The following is a 13,679-nucleotide window of genomic DNA, read 5'->3' as shown; positions in this document are numbered from 1 at the left end:
ATGCTATGGATTGGCTACGAGGACGTGCTTAAACCTGTATACCGTGCCAAAAGGCCGGGACCTTGACAGAAACTGCCAGCGTCGGCGTTTCAGCTTATCGCACGGGAGTGAACCTTTACTGCGCCCACAACTCAAGGCGAGCGACGACCATCATCTGTCTCTTCTGTCGATCTACTGTACTTCCGAATCCTCCGCATCGAACTACTTGCGCGCAATGTGCCGACTGGCATCACCCATCTGCCAGCGACCCTATGCTATATTTGTTTGAAGGTGCACCCTCTCAACTGTCAAGGGATCCAGCGCGACCCTCTCGATAAATCCCCGATGATGGCAGCAGCATCGAGGGTCTCTCCACGAACTCCATCTGGGCCTGTTGAACCTCGATCTTTATACTTGCGACTTCGGGTCTTGCCGATTTTGCATAGCAAAGGTCTCTTTTGCTTGCCTTTCGCCCTTACGACATATCTTATCCTTTCCTGTCCACCACTGTACCCATCTCTCTCTCTCTCACTGGACTGGCCAGCATCCCTCGTGATCGGCCAAGATCGTCGCCAATCGCACATGCCAGAGGGTCAATATCGCGGTCACGCACACCGGGAACGGGAGCGCGGTTCCACCTACCAGCGCGCTGGGGCAAATATATCACGGACGACGGTGGCGCGAGCCTGCGCGGGCGGTTGTTCAGATTCTCCTCGTGCTGTCCCCCGTGTACTTCCCCTTGTAGTTGTCCTCGGCACGTATGGACTTGATGTTTGCTCGAGTGAGCATGCTAGTGCCAGTCGTCCCCATAGACATTGAGAAGCGATTCGCGTGGACTGTATAGTAGCTGCCGGAGTCGTTCGTTGCCCACACTTGAGACCATCCGCGTCTATGTAGATTGAGTCTTTTACAAAGTCAGGAAGCGAGTATTCAGCATGATACATGATAGTGTACACATAAACTAGCGATGAAGTCGTGCGTACAGACAGCATTTCCAGTGGTATTCAGTAAATCGTCCAGAAGTCCCAAAGATCTAGCGTAGATCGAACGCAGATCAAGCATCATAGCCTGGCGGGTTGTCCACCGGTACACCGCCCACAAAGGACACCGTACTGGCTTCCGCGGGTGAGCTATAAGTCGCTGTGGCGCAACGTCAGCATACGAAGCAGTCCGATGCCATGAATCATCACGCACGTAGATTCTCATCGTCCGCCTCCGTTTGCCGCGCCATATAGATCGCGCGTTCGCGCGTCTTCTCCAGAAGGGCCACAAACTCGAACATCGGCCGCTCCTTGAAGCGCAGCTCGCCCTCTGTTCCCTCGGTCAACCCGCCATCCGGCGCAGGCTTGATCGTCAGCTTCAGGTAATTCGACCCGAACGTCGGCTGCTCGAACTTCGTCGAGAGTACGGAGTGTAGGGGTACGGAGAGCGAGTCGAAGGGGGGCTTGTGTGTGGCGGCGCGGCTGATGAAGATGAGCTGGACGGGCAGAATGTGGCGCGTCAGTGATCGCGCAACCGTACTCGAGGACGTAGCACACGCACCCGCTTGTCAGTGAGGTAGACGCGGCCTGCGGCCTGCAGAATCTTCGCCGCAGCACCCCGCGCGTCCGCTGATACGCTCAGCTTGAGCTCCGCGCCAGAGTCGATTGTGCAGATCGTCATCTCCTGCGGCAAGGGGATCGGGCTCCCGTCCGCGTTCGTCATCGTCCAGTTCAGCGCCATGATCAGTAGCGAAGTGCGTGCGGTGCGAGGAGCAGGTGGAAGTGGAGGTCAGGTATACGTTGCGGTCAAGGTAGGAAGCAGATTGAGTTCTGAATAGCAAGATGAAACAAGAGATGGCTGTGGGCGCCCTTCGGCGTCTTCCAGTGCTTTCTCGGGATGACGGAACGGGACTGTCTAAGCGCGGGCTATTGTGCTCTTCAGGGATCGCCATTATGGTAATCGTCAAGCCGTTGAGACCAGTTTATAGAGTTCAACAAACACGAGCTATGTTGTGTAGAAATACGCCCTCGCTCGTACGATATAGCCAGTCGCAGTGCTACTACGGCGGGTGGCCATGGTCTTGCCCATCCATCGCACTTGACCGCCTCTGCATCTCTTTGATCCGTTTCCCCACTTCGTACCACCGTTGCCTACCGTTGATATCATCGAGCATCCACCCCGGGTCAACTTCCTCTAGTCGAGGAAAGAGTCGGAGGAGAAATGTCGCCATGGTCTCTGTGTCCGTCTCCGTTGCCACATGGAAAGTTATTTGTACGGCAGGCCCGCTGGCCTTCGCAGGTCCAGGACTAGGTAACGTATCACTCCAGGTCATCTGGGGGTCGGGAACGGTCGCATCCGTCAGAGGGAGCTCAATACGCTCTATATTGTGACAGCACTGCGCGAGGATGCCGAGCGTTGCCAGTGTACACCTGCCCACTGCTTTCTGGACCTCGATGCACAACGTCTGCAGCCGCGGCCAGTGTGAGACGAGGTTCTCATAGTCCGCGTCCGTGAGCGCGCTTTTTGCCCCACCCTCGCCCAGAAGAAACAGCTTTTCGAGGTTCATTGCCGTGGTCAACGGTGCGAGGTGCGCCAGGTGCAGCGCCCAGGCCTCCCAGCAGATGGTAACATCACGCAGCGTGGCTGCATTGCAATTCGAGTGGATTGTCGTGGTGAGGTCCATAAGGTGACGACCGGTGCCATGATTGCGAAAATCAACATCCAACAAGGCGAGTGTCGTGCAGGCGCCAACGATTGCTGCTGCGGTGCACGTTGCAGTCTCAGCCTCGCGTATCGTCAAGCTATGCAGATTGGGCAGACTCGCTTTGGCAGGGCAGGGTACACTGCAATGGGAATCGTCATAAGAGTCATCAAATTCCAGAGTCAACTCGCGCAAAGGTTTGCACTGATAGAGACGCTTGATCAAAGAGGCAGAAAAGCGCGTTTGAGAGAGTGTCAGAGACAGGGAGGCAGGCTGGCATGCAATGAGCGCGTCAATAAGAGACATCGCATGCGCGAGGCAGGACGCTTCGTCGCCAAGCCCTGACTCTGCGTGGTTCGGTACCCAGCGGATGATCACCTTCCCGAGGGCGCGTAGTCGGTGCGGATCGGGGAGACTGAAGGATGAGATGTTGTAGCATACGAGATCAATGATTGCGCCACTATTGTAGAAGATGTCCAGGAATCGAGCAGGAATTGGCCGTGTGTGGAGGCTGTCCGACGTTGCGCGAAAGATGAGCTTGTCTACCTGCAAGAAGAGTGGCTGTCTAGGAGGACAGCGGGCCACTCTATCTATAAGGCTGGGGGGATGTGATAGTAGCTCAAACGTGATCCTTCGGACAAGATGAGCGCGCCGATACACATGGAACCAGTCATCTTCGCTAATCTGCCGGGTGAAGACCTTAAGGTAGGGATGTTAGACTACGCGTCCATTGACAGAAACAGATAATTATCACCCACAAATGAATAGGGGAGCAAATTAGACCTATGCATTTTGTTGACATGCCATGCGTCGTTGGGCATGAGCATGAGCAGAGGAATCAGATCGGGCAATTCTTTCCAAAGCAGCCTCTCCGCTGCATCCTGCCAGTCCTTGCAGACGAGGATCGCGCTGAGAAGGTCTCGCTTCTGGCTCAACAGGTCGAATATGGCGAGTTGTATGTCCAAAATACGCAGAGCCAGATGCATGCTGAACTGATGACGGTCGGAAGCAAGGTACGGCTCCCGGCCCGTTTACTGATCGGCGCCCACAGCTTGCCCACAACCATTTGTGGCGCGATGAGAAGTTTAACATAGGGTCCTCATCGTGCCTTGTCTGTATCCCGCCTCTCGAGATCGCTCGTCGTAAACGAGTGGGCTCACGACGACGAGTCGAACCTTGAACTGGACAGATACTCTCCGTGCCTGAGAGCGGGTGCCATATTTCGAGGCCGTCGAGGACACGGTCGTGTGTACCCGCGGGGCGCCCGCAATGCTCCCTCGTCGAATACCGCCCCGCCGCGTTCCCCGTCCAGCCCAAAGACCGCTGCTTACAAGGCGCATCAACTTCGCTGAATGTCTATCGCTTGATGAATTCAAACACACCGTCTCTAGGAACGCCCGATGACCACGAAGCGGTCGCGTTCGCGGTCTTCAGTGGGACACCCACAGACGGTTAAAAGGACGGCATTCGGATGCAGAGGTGAGAGGCCTCTCTATTATGCTGCCCCTCGTTGCTATCGGGCTTCCATTTGCCGCAGCGGCCACGGTCCAGGCGGCCTTCGCTGGCGCCCCAGCTGTGAGGCAATCCGCGACATACACGAACCGTACGCCTTTTCATCGATGCCTAAAAGAGCCGGAAACTGACTTCTCCTTCTAGCGATCATTGACGGCAACCATGCAGACCCGTGGATCACCTACTTCAACGACTCGTACTACTTCATCACATCCGAGGGCACCGAAAACGTCTCAATCTACAAGTCCAACACCCTCGATGACTTCCACAACTCGGAGGCTGTTGTCGTGTGGACTTTCGGTAACCCAGACCTGGGCGATGTGTGGGCGCCTGAGCTGCACAGAATCGACGATCAGTGGTACATCTACTGCGCCCTGCCTGACGGACCGGACGACGCGGACCGTCGGATGCACGTCCTGAAGGGCAGTGACCCCAACGATCCCCTCCAGCCATTCGAGGAGATTGGCAAGATCGGCACGCCGGACGAAAACTACGCGATTGATGTGCGTTCTTTCGTGTATCTCTGTTTGTCAGTCGAAGTCTAACGTGTCGCGCTCTAGGGCACTGTCCTCCAGAACTACAACGGCAAGAACTACTTCATCTGGTCTGGGAAGGAGAGTCCTGAGACGGGTACTGTGCAGTACATGTGAGACCTTAATCCACTCCACGTCCTTCGACATGACTGATATGATTTTAGCTACATCGCTGAGATGGACTCGCCCTCGAGCGTCATCGGCGAGCGTGTTACGATTCACTCCCCCTACAACCTAGACGGCTCGAAGAAGGAGTGGCAGTGGGTGCGCGTCTGTCACGGCTCCCAGTCCAGGAATAAGCGACTTATGCCTCCACCCTGACAGGCCTCTAACGGCTACGGCGTCAACGAGGGCCCGGAGGTTCTGCAGCGCGGTGACAACACCTACGTCGTGTTCTCTACCTGCGGCTCGTGGGACCCGTGCTACAACCTGTACGCTCGCCCTCCCAACGTACGCAAGTCTGCAGCTGATCTATCGTCACTTTCAGCGCAATCATGGGGTTGAACGGCACCGACCTCGACCCGCTCAACCCCGACTCGTGGTGGGCGAACGACGAGGCGCCCGTTATGCAGTCGAGCGACGTGACCGTCGGCGTTGGGCACGCGATGTTCCTTCCTGACCGGGCAAGTCTACTAAGCCTCCTCTCTGCTTTGTGCTAACGCGGCGGCCCTCGCAGGCTGGCGACAACTTCATCGTCTACCACGGCTGGGGCGCGAACGACAGTGCTGGCTGGGGCTCTCGCACGGCACGTGCAGAGTGAGTGCTACTCCCGTTCATCCACCCCCGAGACTTACCTCTGCCCCAGGCGCTTCACCTTCGCCGAGGACAACTCGCCCATCTTCCCGGTGCCAGGTAGATCTTGCTGTGCTCATGGACCCAAAGTTCGGCCGCTGACCCTCTTCCTCAGTTGGCACCGGCGTTGAGCTGCCCGCTGCTGCGTAAAGCGATACTGGTGCATGCGGACTGCGTGGTACCATGGTATCAACTGAATGCTGCACGAATGGTACCTTGAGGGACACTACCGCATCTGTAGCTTACGCCTCTCTTTCGAATGTAATGCGACTCGCGCTGTTTCAACCAGACCACTCACACTCGCCAGGCCGGGATGCTCGTTGATTGCACTGGTGGTCTTTTGGATGAGGCGGGCGTCGAGAGCCAGTCACCGCGACGGGACAAGGGGAACGGGTCCTGACCTTGGCGTTCATGATTGTGGAGAACAATAGGCATGAGGCGATATGACGTAACCTTCCTTCTGTTCAGAACATGAGGTTTCGCGAACAGGATGGGATGTGATAGGAAAATCAGAGAGAAGTTTTCCCTCGTGTTATCTCCCCTGCGGTCCCCTTCCCTCCCTGCTCGAACCGACAAGACAAACAAAAAGAATGCCATTGCAGAAGAATGAATAAAAAGAGTTCCAGGCCCTTCATCTATTCATGTGTCGTGAACCGATATTGTACAAGTCGTAGAATCCGTCCTCGCCCCGGCGGCGCTCGCGCCAGCAGCAGCAAACGTGGGGTCATGGTCATGGTAAGGTGCGTACGTAGGTCGTGTCATGACGGTAATCCCAGAGTAAGTTGTGTGTGGACGGTCGCCCCGGAGTGAGAGAGATGATAGATAGAGGAATAGTAGAAGAGTCGCGTCGTGTCCGTGTCGCACGTCGGCATGCGCACCTACCAGTAGATGCGGCGCTCGACCGTGCGGTGGCTCCGGGCAGGGGGGAGCATGGCGGGGCGCTGGACGGCGATCGTGCGCTTGACGCGCGTCACGGTGGGGTACCTGTTCGGTTGCGGTCAGTGAGAAGTACATGACAACGACGAGGCTGCGCACCAGGCGTGGTACACTTCGCCAGGCTCGAGCTGGACCTCGACGATTTGGCGACCCTGGGGAGGGAGGTAAGCGAGGGAACGAGGTCGCCGCGCACGGGCCACTCACGAGGTAGTCGATGTGGGAACCGATGACGAGGCCCTCCTTGCGGCCAGAGAAGCCGTGGTTGACAGAGACGATGTCCCCGAGCTGGCGGCGAGGTCAGCGTCCTCGCTCCCGCCCGCGAAAAAATTGCGCAGCCGACGCACCAAGATCTCTTCGTCAGACATTCCGTTGGATAGGTTGGTGGGTGGGGGCGAAGGGGAAGGGGAGGGGTTGGGGTGAGATGAGGGCTGGGGGATCGGTGGCTGGGCTTGTCAGTGGAGGAAGGTGAAGAGGAGCGTTAGGGGGTGGGGGGTTTTTATAGATTAGATGGTGACGGGGGTGCGGCTGCCTCGAGGCATGAACTCATGCCGCGCGCGTGGCTGATTTGACGGGGATATCGCCCCCGTCTAGGCACCGCGCTGACGCCGCTGACGGAACATTCTGTTTTTCTGAAGTTGCTGCGAGCTTGCATTCTTTCTCATGTATGTTGTAGACGTGGTACGTAGCGATAAACAATTTACAGACGAGGAGGGCAGCGAGACGGAGGGAAAGCTTAATTTACCTCCGCAAAATCTCCCGCCTCGTGCTCATTCCCAAACTGCCGAACACGGTGAACAATTGAGAACAATGGACTCGTGCCCCGCCCGGAAACGTACAACAATGCGTGGAATGGGAAACTAAACACGGCAGGCAAGCGAGAATGACATGATCCTGCATCTATGAATTGATACATGAGCTCCCCTCGCTATGAAGTGATCCTTCCCTCGTCTGATCACCTCACGAGCGCATCCAGCCCGCGGTCAGGCGCTGCACCCAACTACGAAGAAGCTCCCCGAGCCCCATGACCGACCCGTCTCCCTCGCCTCCACCACGCTCCCCGTCCTCGCCCTCGCTGGCATCCCGCGAAAGTGCGCTCCCCTTCCCATACCTCTCGGCCAGTCCCTCCATGACATCGTCTACGCACCCTTCATAAACCCGCTCCAGCTCGACGTGCAGCATGTAGTACGGCCTTCGCACCGGATACGGCGCCAGACCGTTGTACTTGCGCACCAGCGCGTTCACCTCGCCGAGCGCGACGTCATGGTACGCCCGCTCGCGCGCCTCCCATGCAGGGTCGCGCAAGGCGCGCACCTGCTCGGCGGTGATGGAGCGGAGGGTTTGAGGAGGATGCTCGGTGGTGAGGTTTCGGAGTGCGCGCCGCGTCCATGCCTGACGAAGCATGAGGCGCCAAGCACGCACGGCGCTCTCAAGCTCGCCCTGCACTTCGACCCAGGGCGGCGAGGCCTCGTTCCGTTGCAAGATGCGGTTCATGAGGAACTCTTCCTTCCCAATGAAGGGGTTGCTTTCCTCGGACTGCTGCTTGATGGGCTGCCCGCGGCCCTTGACATTGTTGAACAGGCCTTTCTGGCGAGCTCGCTATGGACAGGTGAGATGGGGGCGTCCGAGATATCGTACGCAGACGTACCTCAATCCTATCCTCCACCAAGCTCGTCCACCCCTTCACGCTCACCGGGTTCGGTCTTGCACCAGTCGCTGGCGTCACCGTCGGTGGCGCGCCCTTCTGACGTCCCGCTCCAAGACCAAGCTTGTAGTCGAGTGTAGCCTCGCGAGCACCGTGCAATCGTCCCGCATGAGCCGTACGCTTCGCGACTTCCTTCTCCTTGCGGGCAATACGCTCGTCAGCGGGCTTTGCCTTGGGAGGTGGAGGGGAAGGGGGCAGGCGCGCGAACTTGACAGAGGCGACGGCGTGTGAGGGGGCGCGGTACTCTGTATGCCATGGCCGGTGACCTTCGATGGCGGGTAGGAGGGGTTCGTCGGCCCAGGAGCCGGTGACGGAGGGAGTATGGCCAGCGATCGTCGAACTCCAGCTGGTGGTGATCTTCGCGCTCGTGTCGTCAGCTAGCCTCGTCTCCAATCGAGTGACTTCCTCGAATTCGAGCGCGAGTGCATCAGGACCTGTGGAGGTCGGTTTCGGTGGGGCTGTCCTAAGCTTCTCGTCTGCTGAGCGTACTGTTCCCCCGCGGACGGGCTTGTACTTGTCGACCAGCATGCGCAGGACAGCATCCTCTATTCGCTCGTCGCCAGTCCAGTTCTCGTGCTGACGCTCGAGAAACGGGAGCTTGCTCTTGCGCGCTGCCTCCCTGAGCTCTTCTTCCTCGCGCTCTGCATCGGCGAAGAGCTTTGCGCTAGCGCGATGGTCGGCTTCCTGCTGCTCGGTTTGCTGGATTGCGCCTTCTGGCTCGTCATGAGACTTCAAAGGTCTGCCAGCAGCGTTTTGAGAGTATCGGAGACATCTGGAAGCGGTCTTTGGGGTCGCGAAAGCTCGTCGAAGCATGAACCAAGAGGGAAATGTGCATTTGCTCAGTAAGCGCCCGGAAGCTGCGGCCCGGCATCACGCAGTCAAAGTCACGGTTCGGATGGTGACGATTTCCCACAAATGCGCCGTCGGCGGCGTATTCCCTTTCAATTCAGCCTTCCTTCACATCCGAGCGTGGCTGCAGCATATGCAGCATGGGTAACCAGACGAATTTAGGGCAGATAAGAGCTCGAGAGGCGCTTTATCGGCACCGTCAAGGTCCCATCGACTCGGGACGTTAGATCCGGATATCGCATCGGAGCCCTCCCCGAACGCGGAACCTCGACACCGCGGCGAAATTCAAACCTCAGTGCTGGCGTCTTAAGCGCCCGAGTGTGCGAGTCACCGTTTCTTGCTTCCTACCACCACCATGTCCGTCTTCGCGCAGCACAACAACCCTAAGGTGCCGGCCATCAAGAATGAGCCGATGGTGAGCCGGGCGTGCCACTGCGTTCCTTCCAACGCCTACTGATCGACCGATGTAGCACTCGTATGCGCCGGGGACGCCCCAGCGTGCGGCTCTCGAGGCGGCGGTGAAGGAGATGGAGCAGCAGGCGCCCTTTGAGGTGCCCTTGGTCGTTAACGGCAAGGAGGTGCGTCGCCCCCGAATGCTGCCCGCGTCCTCCGCTAACTCGATCTCTCATCGATGTAGGTCAAGACGGGCAAGCTCAACAAGCAGTACATGCCCCACGACAAGACGAAGGTCCTCTGCACCTTCCACGAAGCCGATGAGGCGACCGTCGCGTCTGCGATCGAGGGCGCGCTCAAGGCGAAGGCGGAGTGGGAGACAATGCCGTGGCCGGACCGCGCTGCTATCTTCCTGAAGGCCGCGGATCTTGTCAGCGGGAAGTACCGCAACAAGATCCTTGCGGCGACGATGCTGGGTCAGGGCAAGAACGCCTGGCAAGCGGAGATTGACGCTGCCGCGGAGGTGCGTGCATGGGAATGCTTTGTGTGTTTGGTTCATTGACCGGCAGGGTAGCTTTGTGACTTCTTGCGCTTCGGTGTCAAGTACGTCGAGCAGCTCTACTCGCAGCAGCCTGAGGAGAACGCGCCGGGTGCTTGGAAGTGAGGTGGACCCACTCATGATCCCGAATCAGGACTAATTATTTGACAGTCGCGTCGAATACCGCCCTCTGGAGGGTTTCGTCCTCGCGGTCTCCCCCTTCAACTTCACTGCTATCGGTGGTAACTTGAACGGAGGTGTGTGGACTTTCAATTTCTATGTAAATCTTGTCTGATCCCTCTTGCAGTACCGGTCCTCGTCGGCAATGTCTCGCTCTGGAAGCCCTCACCTATGGCTGTCTACGCCAACTACATCACCCACCAGATCTTCACCGAGGCCGGCGTCCCGCCCGGTGTCATCCAGTTCATCCCCGGCCCCGCGCCCGAAGTTGTCCGCCAGGCGATCTCCAGCCCCGACTTTGCTGCGCTCCACTTCACCGGCAGCACCTTTGTCTTCAAGAGCATCTGGAAGGACGTCGCGGCCAACCTCGACAAGTACAAGTCGTACCCACGCCTCGTCGGTGAAACCGGTGGCAAGAACTTCCACTTGGTGCACCCGTCCGCGGAGGTGAAGAACGCAGTCGTGCAGACGATCCGTGCGGCATTCGAGTACTCGGGGCAGAAGTGCTCCGCGCTGTCGCGGTTGTATGTGCCGAAGTCGCTGTGGGAGGGCGGGTTCAAGGACCTGCTTCTGTCTGAGGTGGCGAAGATCAAGGTCGGCCCGTGCACGGAGTGGACGAACCACATGGGCCCGGTCATGTAAGTGGAAGCACTCAATGAACCGAGTGATGATCTGACAGTGCTGTAGTGCCCAGCCTGCGTTCGACAAGATCACCGGCTACATCCAGAAGGCGAAGGATGCTGGCGGCGAGGTCCTCATCGGCGGCTCTGGCGACGACTCGAAGGGCTACTTCATCCAGCCGACGGTCATCCTCACCAAGGACCCAAAGAGCGTCACTATGGTCGAGGAGATTTTTGGCCCCGTCATCACGGCTTTCGTCTACGACGACGCGGACTACGAGAAGACGCTGGACCTCATCGACACTACCTCGCAGTACGGTCTGACTGGCGCGATGTGAGTACACAGCAAAAAGTGCGCCGACACGTTCACTGACCTGATCCTCTAGCTTCGCCTCCGACCGCAAGGCTCTCATCCAGGCGAGCAACAAGCTTCGCAACGCCGCCGGCAACGTGTACTACAACGAGAAGTGCACGGGCGCCGTGGTCGGCCAGCAACCGTTCGGTGGTGCACGCGCCAGCGGCACCAACGACAAGGCCGGCAGCATCAGCATCTTCTACCGCTTCGTCAGTGCGCGCAGCGTGAAGGACAACTTCGTTGGCCTCGAGGACTTCCAGTACCCGTCGAACTTGGCTTGAGGGCTGAAGCGATGGAATGGAAGGCAATGTTGTAGCTCTAAAATCAAAGGGTGTATATTAGGAAGCTGTACCCACAAACTATCATTATAGGATCACTAACCAGTTTTATCGTGCGTCTGAAGTTAGTCAGTGTCAAACAGTGGAAGTTCGGGATAGGAATGAACAAAGCCTTCCTATCCGAGACAAATGAGATCACGACTAAGTCCAAGCGCATATTGAAAGCACCTGGTCTGTTCCTCCCCTCATGTCCGTCTTGTTCGAGACGTCCCTCGGTGACATTGTCATCGACTTGGAGACGCAGCAATGTCCTAAGACCTGCGAGAACTTCCTAAAGCTATGCAAGGTGTATTACTATAACTTGAACGCGTTCTTCAATGGTATGTACCCTTGCATCAAGGGACTCAACAATACTTACTGACCATCACCCATAGTCTCCAAAGACTTCCTAGCTCAAGCGGGTGACCCCACCGCTACAGGGACAGGGGGAGAGTCCGTATGGTCCCTCATCGCCTCGAAGACGCAGAAGGGCGTCCCCCGCTACTTCGTCCCGGAAATCGTCCCCAGGTTGAAGCACACGAACAAGGGCACTGTCTCCATGGCTGTCGCGCCTGGAGTGGAGGGGGGCGAGAGGGGCGGCTGCGGAAGTCAATTCTTCATCACGCTGGCGGACAACATCGAGTACCTAGACGGCAAGCACGCTGCGTTCGGGCACGTAGTCGAGGGACTGGACACGCTTGACAAGATCAACGAGGTGTATGTGGACCAGGATGGGAGGCCGTTCAAGGATATCAGGATACGGCATGTGGTGATTCTGGGTGCGCGATGGTCAGCTTGCTCGAAAGTGTCGGTATTGACCATATATGCTTCCCCATAGACGACCCATTCCCGGATCCGCCTGACTTGCACGTCGTCCAACCCCCTTCATCCCCCACACGCCCGCCAGACAACTCGACGCGTATTGCCGAGGATGAAGACGCGCTCGCGACCCTGCCCGAGGAGGAAGAGGAACAAATTCGGCGACAGAAAGCAGCCCAAGCATCCGCGCTCACCCTCGAGATGGTCGGAGACCTCCCCTTCGCGAACGTCCGGCCGCCAGAGAACGTCCTCTTTGTGTGCAAGCTGAACCCTGTCACTCGCGACGAAGACCTTGAGCTCATATTCTCCCGTTTCGGGACAATCATGAGTTGTCAGGTGATCCGCGACAAGAAGACCGGAGATTCATTGCAGTACGCGTTCATCGAGTTCGACAAGCGCGAGGAGGCAGAGCAGGTAAGTCATATGATCGTGATACGGGTCTTCGGTAGCAGCTCATGCCTATTCTTTGTAGGCGTACTTCAAGATGCAGAACGTCCTTGTGGATGACCGCCGCATATGGGTCGACTTGTGAGAATATCTCTGTTCGTTCGTCCCACACCCACACTGACTATTACGCGTAGCTCGCAATCCGTGGCCCGCACGAACGGCATCTGGTCTAATGATATCAAGCGAGGTCCTGGGTACAAACGCGGCCGCTCAGCAGGAGGCTTTGCCGGACGCGAGGACCTGGAGGCCACGCGCAAATATCGTACATCAAACGAGGATGATGAGCGCGGCGGCTATGGGATGGTCTTTGACGTTCCCAGAGACCGACCATCACGCAAGCATGATAAATACGAGGATGACCGCAGGCGACGGTCAAGATCGCGATCACCGAGGGAAAGACGGCACAAGGACCAAGATTACCGTGATCGGGATTATCGACGGGAGCGCAGTCCCGGGAGAGGCGACCGCCACAGAGGGCGGGACAGGGAACGGGACAGGGACAGAGCACGGTATTGACACCTCTACGGAGTTTGAGATTCACGGCTGTGTATGTATTTTTCACACCCCTGCGTGTACGCTGAAATGCCAGGTCTCCGTTGGGTCTCGGTAGTCCGGATATGGTTATTCTGCCCCCCTGGACCGTACCTCGCATTTCGCAAGCTCCTAGCGCGTCGAGCGGCACCCGTCTACCCCTCGCGTGATGTCATGTACATCCCTCGTGATCCCTAAGCGATCCTTGCGCCCACTTTCCCTGGGCAAACATACGGGTGCGTGAGCGATATCAGGAGAGATATAGGTCCGGATCAGGGAGGATGGCTTCAGAAGTTGCTTTAGGGCAAAATACACGAGCGAATGTACGTTTTACGCCGGGTAATCAGCAGGCGCGTATGGCTTTTTTGCCACGACATTCGGGCATAAAAAGCCAGTAGGGATAGGCGAGTGCCTGCGCCTTGTCGATCCCCCTGCGGCGTCCCACGAACATGAAGTCTGCGAGTCTCTTTTCCCTCCTCGCCACCACCTCAGC

General features: G+C 57.7%; 9 protein-coding genes across 9 annotated transcripts; 4 read left to right on the top strand and 5 right to left on the bottom strand.

The window, feature by feature from the left end:
• The first annotated feature begins 148 nt into the window (after positions 1 to 148).
• On the top strand, positions 149 to 915 carry SCHCODRAFT_02247547 (uncharacterized protein). Its single transcript, XM_050342190.1, has one exon. It carries the CDS (start codon positions 325 to 327, stop codon positions 796 to 798), a length of 474 nt encoding a protein of 157 aa, XP_050200363.1. The 5' UTR covers positions 149 to 324; the 3' UTR covers positions 799 to 915.
• SCHCODRAFT_02621136 (uncharacterized protein) lies at positions 789 to 1,835 on the bottom strand. The gene is made up of 3 exons (XM_003036383.2): positions 1,522 to 1,835; positions 1,174 to 1,456; positions 789 to 1,119 (listed from the first exon to the last, which is right to left on the bottom strand). Exons 1-3 carry the CDS (start codon positions 1,699 to 1,701, stop codon positions 1,034 to 1,036), a joined length of 549 nt encoding a protein of 182 aa, XP_003036429.1. The 5' UTR covers positions 1,702 to 1,835; the 3' UTR covers positions 789 to 1,033.
• Positions 1,836 to 1,922: 87 nt separating this feature from the next.
• SCHCODRAFT_02574435 (uncharacterized protein) lies at positions 1,923 to 3,682 on the bottom strand. Its single transcript, XM_003036382.3, has 2 exons — positions 3,421 to 3,682; positions 1,923 to 3,361 (listed from the first exon to the last, which is right to left on the bottom strand). Exons 1-2 carry the CDS (start codon positions 3,646 to 3,648, stop codon positions 2,021 to 2,023), a joined length of 1,569 nt encoding a protein of 522 aa, XP_003036428.1. The 5' UTR covers positions 3,649 to 3,682; the 3' UTR covers positions 1,923 to 2,020.
• A 329-nt stretch (positions 3,683 to 4,011) lies between these two features.
• SCHCODRAFT_02621127 (glycoside hydrolase family 43 protein) lies at positions 4,012 to 5,922 on the top strand. Its single transcript, XM_050345037.1, has 10 exons — positions 4,012 to 4,141; positions 4,200 to 4,265; positions 4,319 to 4,677; positions 4,735 to 4,820; positions 4,872 to 4,971; positions 5,032 to 5,138; positions 5,195 to 5,330; positions 5,384 to 5,463; positions 5,513 to 5,559; positions 5,615 to 5,922. The coding sequence occupies exons 1-10, from the start codon at positions 4,063 to 4,065 to the stop codon at positions 5,647 to 5,649; spliced, it is 1,095 nt and encodes a 364-aa protein (XP_050200362.1). The 5' UTR covers positions 4,012 to 4,062; the 3' UTR covers positions 5,650 to 5,922.
• On the bottom strand, positions 5,621 to 6,119 carry SCHCODRAFT_02621125 (uncharacterized protein). The gene is made up of 2 exons (XM_050345036.1): positions 5,730 to 6,119; positions 5,621 to 5,670 (listed from the first exon to the last, which is right to left on the bottom strand). Exon 1 carries the CDS (start codon positions 6,094 to 6,096, stop codon positions 5,794 to 5,796), a length of 303 nt encoding a protein of 100 aa, XP_050200361.1. The 5' UTR covers positions 6,097 to 6,119; the 3' UTR covers positions 5,621 to 5,670; positions 5,730 to 5,793.
• On the bottom strand, positions 6,076 to 6,920 carry SCHCODRAFT_02621121 (uncharacterized protein). The gene is made up of 4 exons (XM_003036381.2): positions 6,780 to 6,920; positions 6,640 to 6,720; positions 6,535 to 6,587; positions 6,076 to 6,483 (listed from the first exon to the last, which is right to left on the bottom strand). Exons 1-4 carry the CDS (start codon positions 6,798 to 6,800, stop codon positions 6,378 to 6,380), a joined length of 261 nt encoding a protein of 86 aa, XP_003036427.2. The 5' UTR covers positions 6,801 to 6,920; the 3' UTR covers positions 6,076 to 6,377.
• Positions 6,921 to 7,101: 181 nt separating this feature from the next.
• SCHCODRAFT_02574428 (uncharacterized protein) lies at positions 7,102 to 8,950 on the bottom strand (the record flags this gene model as incomplete). The annotated part of the gene is made up of 2 exons (XM_003036380.2): positions 7,102 to 8,031; positions 8,081 to 8,950. 2 exons carry the CDS (start codon positions 8,948 to 8,950, stop codon positions 7,393 to 7,395), a joined length of 1,509 nt encoding a protein of 502 aa, XP_003036426.1. The 3' UTR covers positions 7,102 to 7,392.
• A 198-nt stretch (positions 8,951 to 9,148) lies between these two features.
• Positions 9,149 to 11,461, top strand: SCHCODRAFT_02621114 (delta-1-pyrroline-5-carboxylate dehydrogenase 1). The gene is made up of 8 exons (XM_003037751.2): positions 9,149 to 9,401; positions 9,457 to 9,564; positions 9,624 to 9,902; positions 9,954 to 10,039; positions 10,089 to 10,174; positions 10,225 to 10,735; positions 10,785 to 11,051; positions 11,104 to 11,461. The coding sequence occupies exons 1-8, from the start codon at positions 9,342 to 9,344 to the stop codon at positions 11,351 to 11,353; spliced, it is 1,647 nt and encodes a 548-aa protein (XP_003037797.1). The 5' UTR covers positions 9,149 to 9,341; the 3' UTR covers positions 11,354 to 11,461.
• A 136-nt stretch (positions 11,462 to 11,597) lies between these two features.
• Positions 11,598 to 13,080, top strand: SCHCODRAFT_02666334 (cyclophilin-like protein; the record flags this gene model as incomplete). Its single annotated transcript, XM_003037750.1, has 6 exons — positions 11,598 to 11,730; positions 11,785 to 12,168; positions 12,228 to 12,622; positions 12,681 to 12,736; positions 12,790 to 12,967; positions 13,021 to 13,080. The coding sequence occupies 6 exons, from the start codon at positions 11,598 to 11,600 to the stop codon at positions 13,078 to 13,080; spliced, it is 1,206 nt and encodes a 401-aa protein (XP_003037796.1).
• Between the last annotated feature and the right edge of the window lie 599 nt (positions 13,081 to 13,679).

The sequence above is a fragment of the Schizophyllum commune genome (assembly GCF_000143185.2).
Source record: "Schizophyllum commune H4-8 unplaced genomic scaffold SCHCOscaffold_5, whole genome shotgun sequence".
NCBI classification, from domain to species: domain Eukaryota; kingdom Fungi; phylum Basidiomycota; class Agaricomycetes; order Agaricales; family Schizophyllaceae; genus Schizophyllum; species Schizophyllum commune.
The sequence above is the reverse complement of the archived record's forward strand: the minus strand, read 5'-3'. Positions and strand labels throughout refer to the sequence as shown.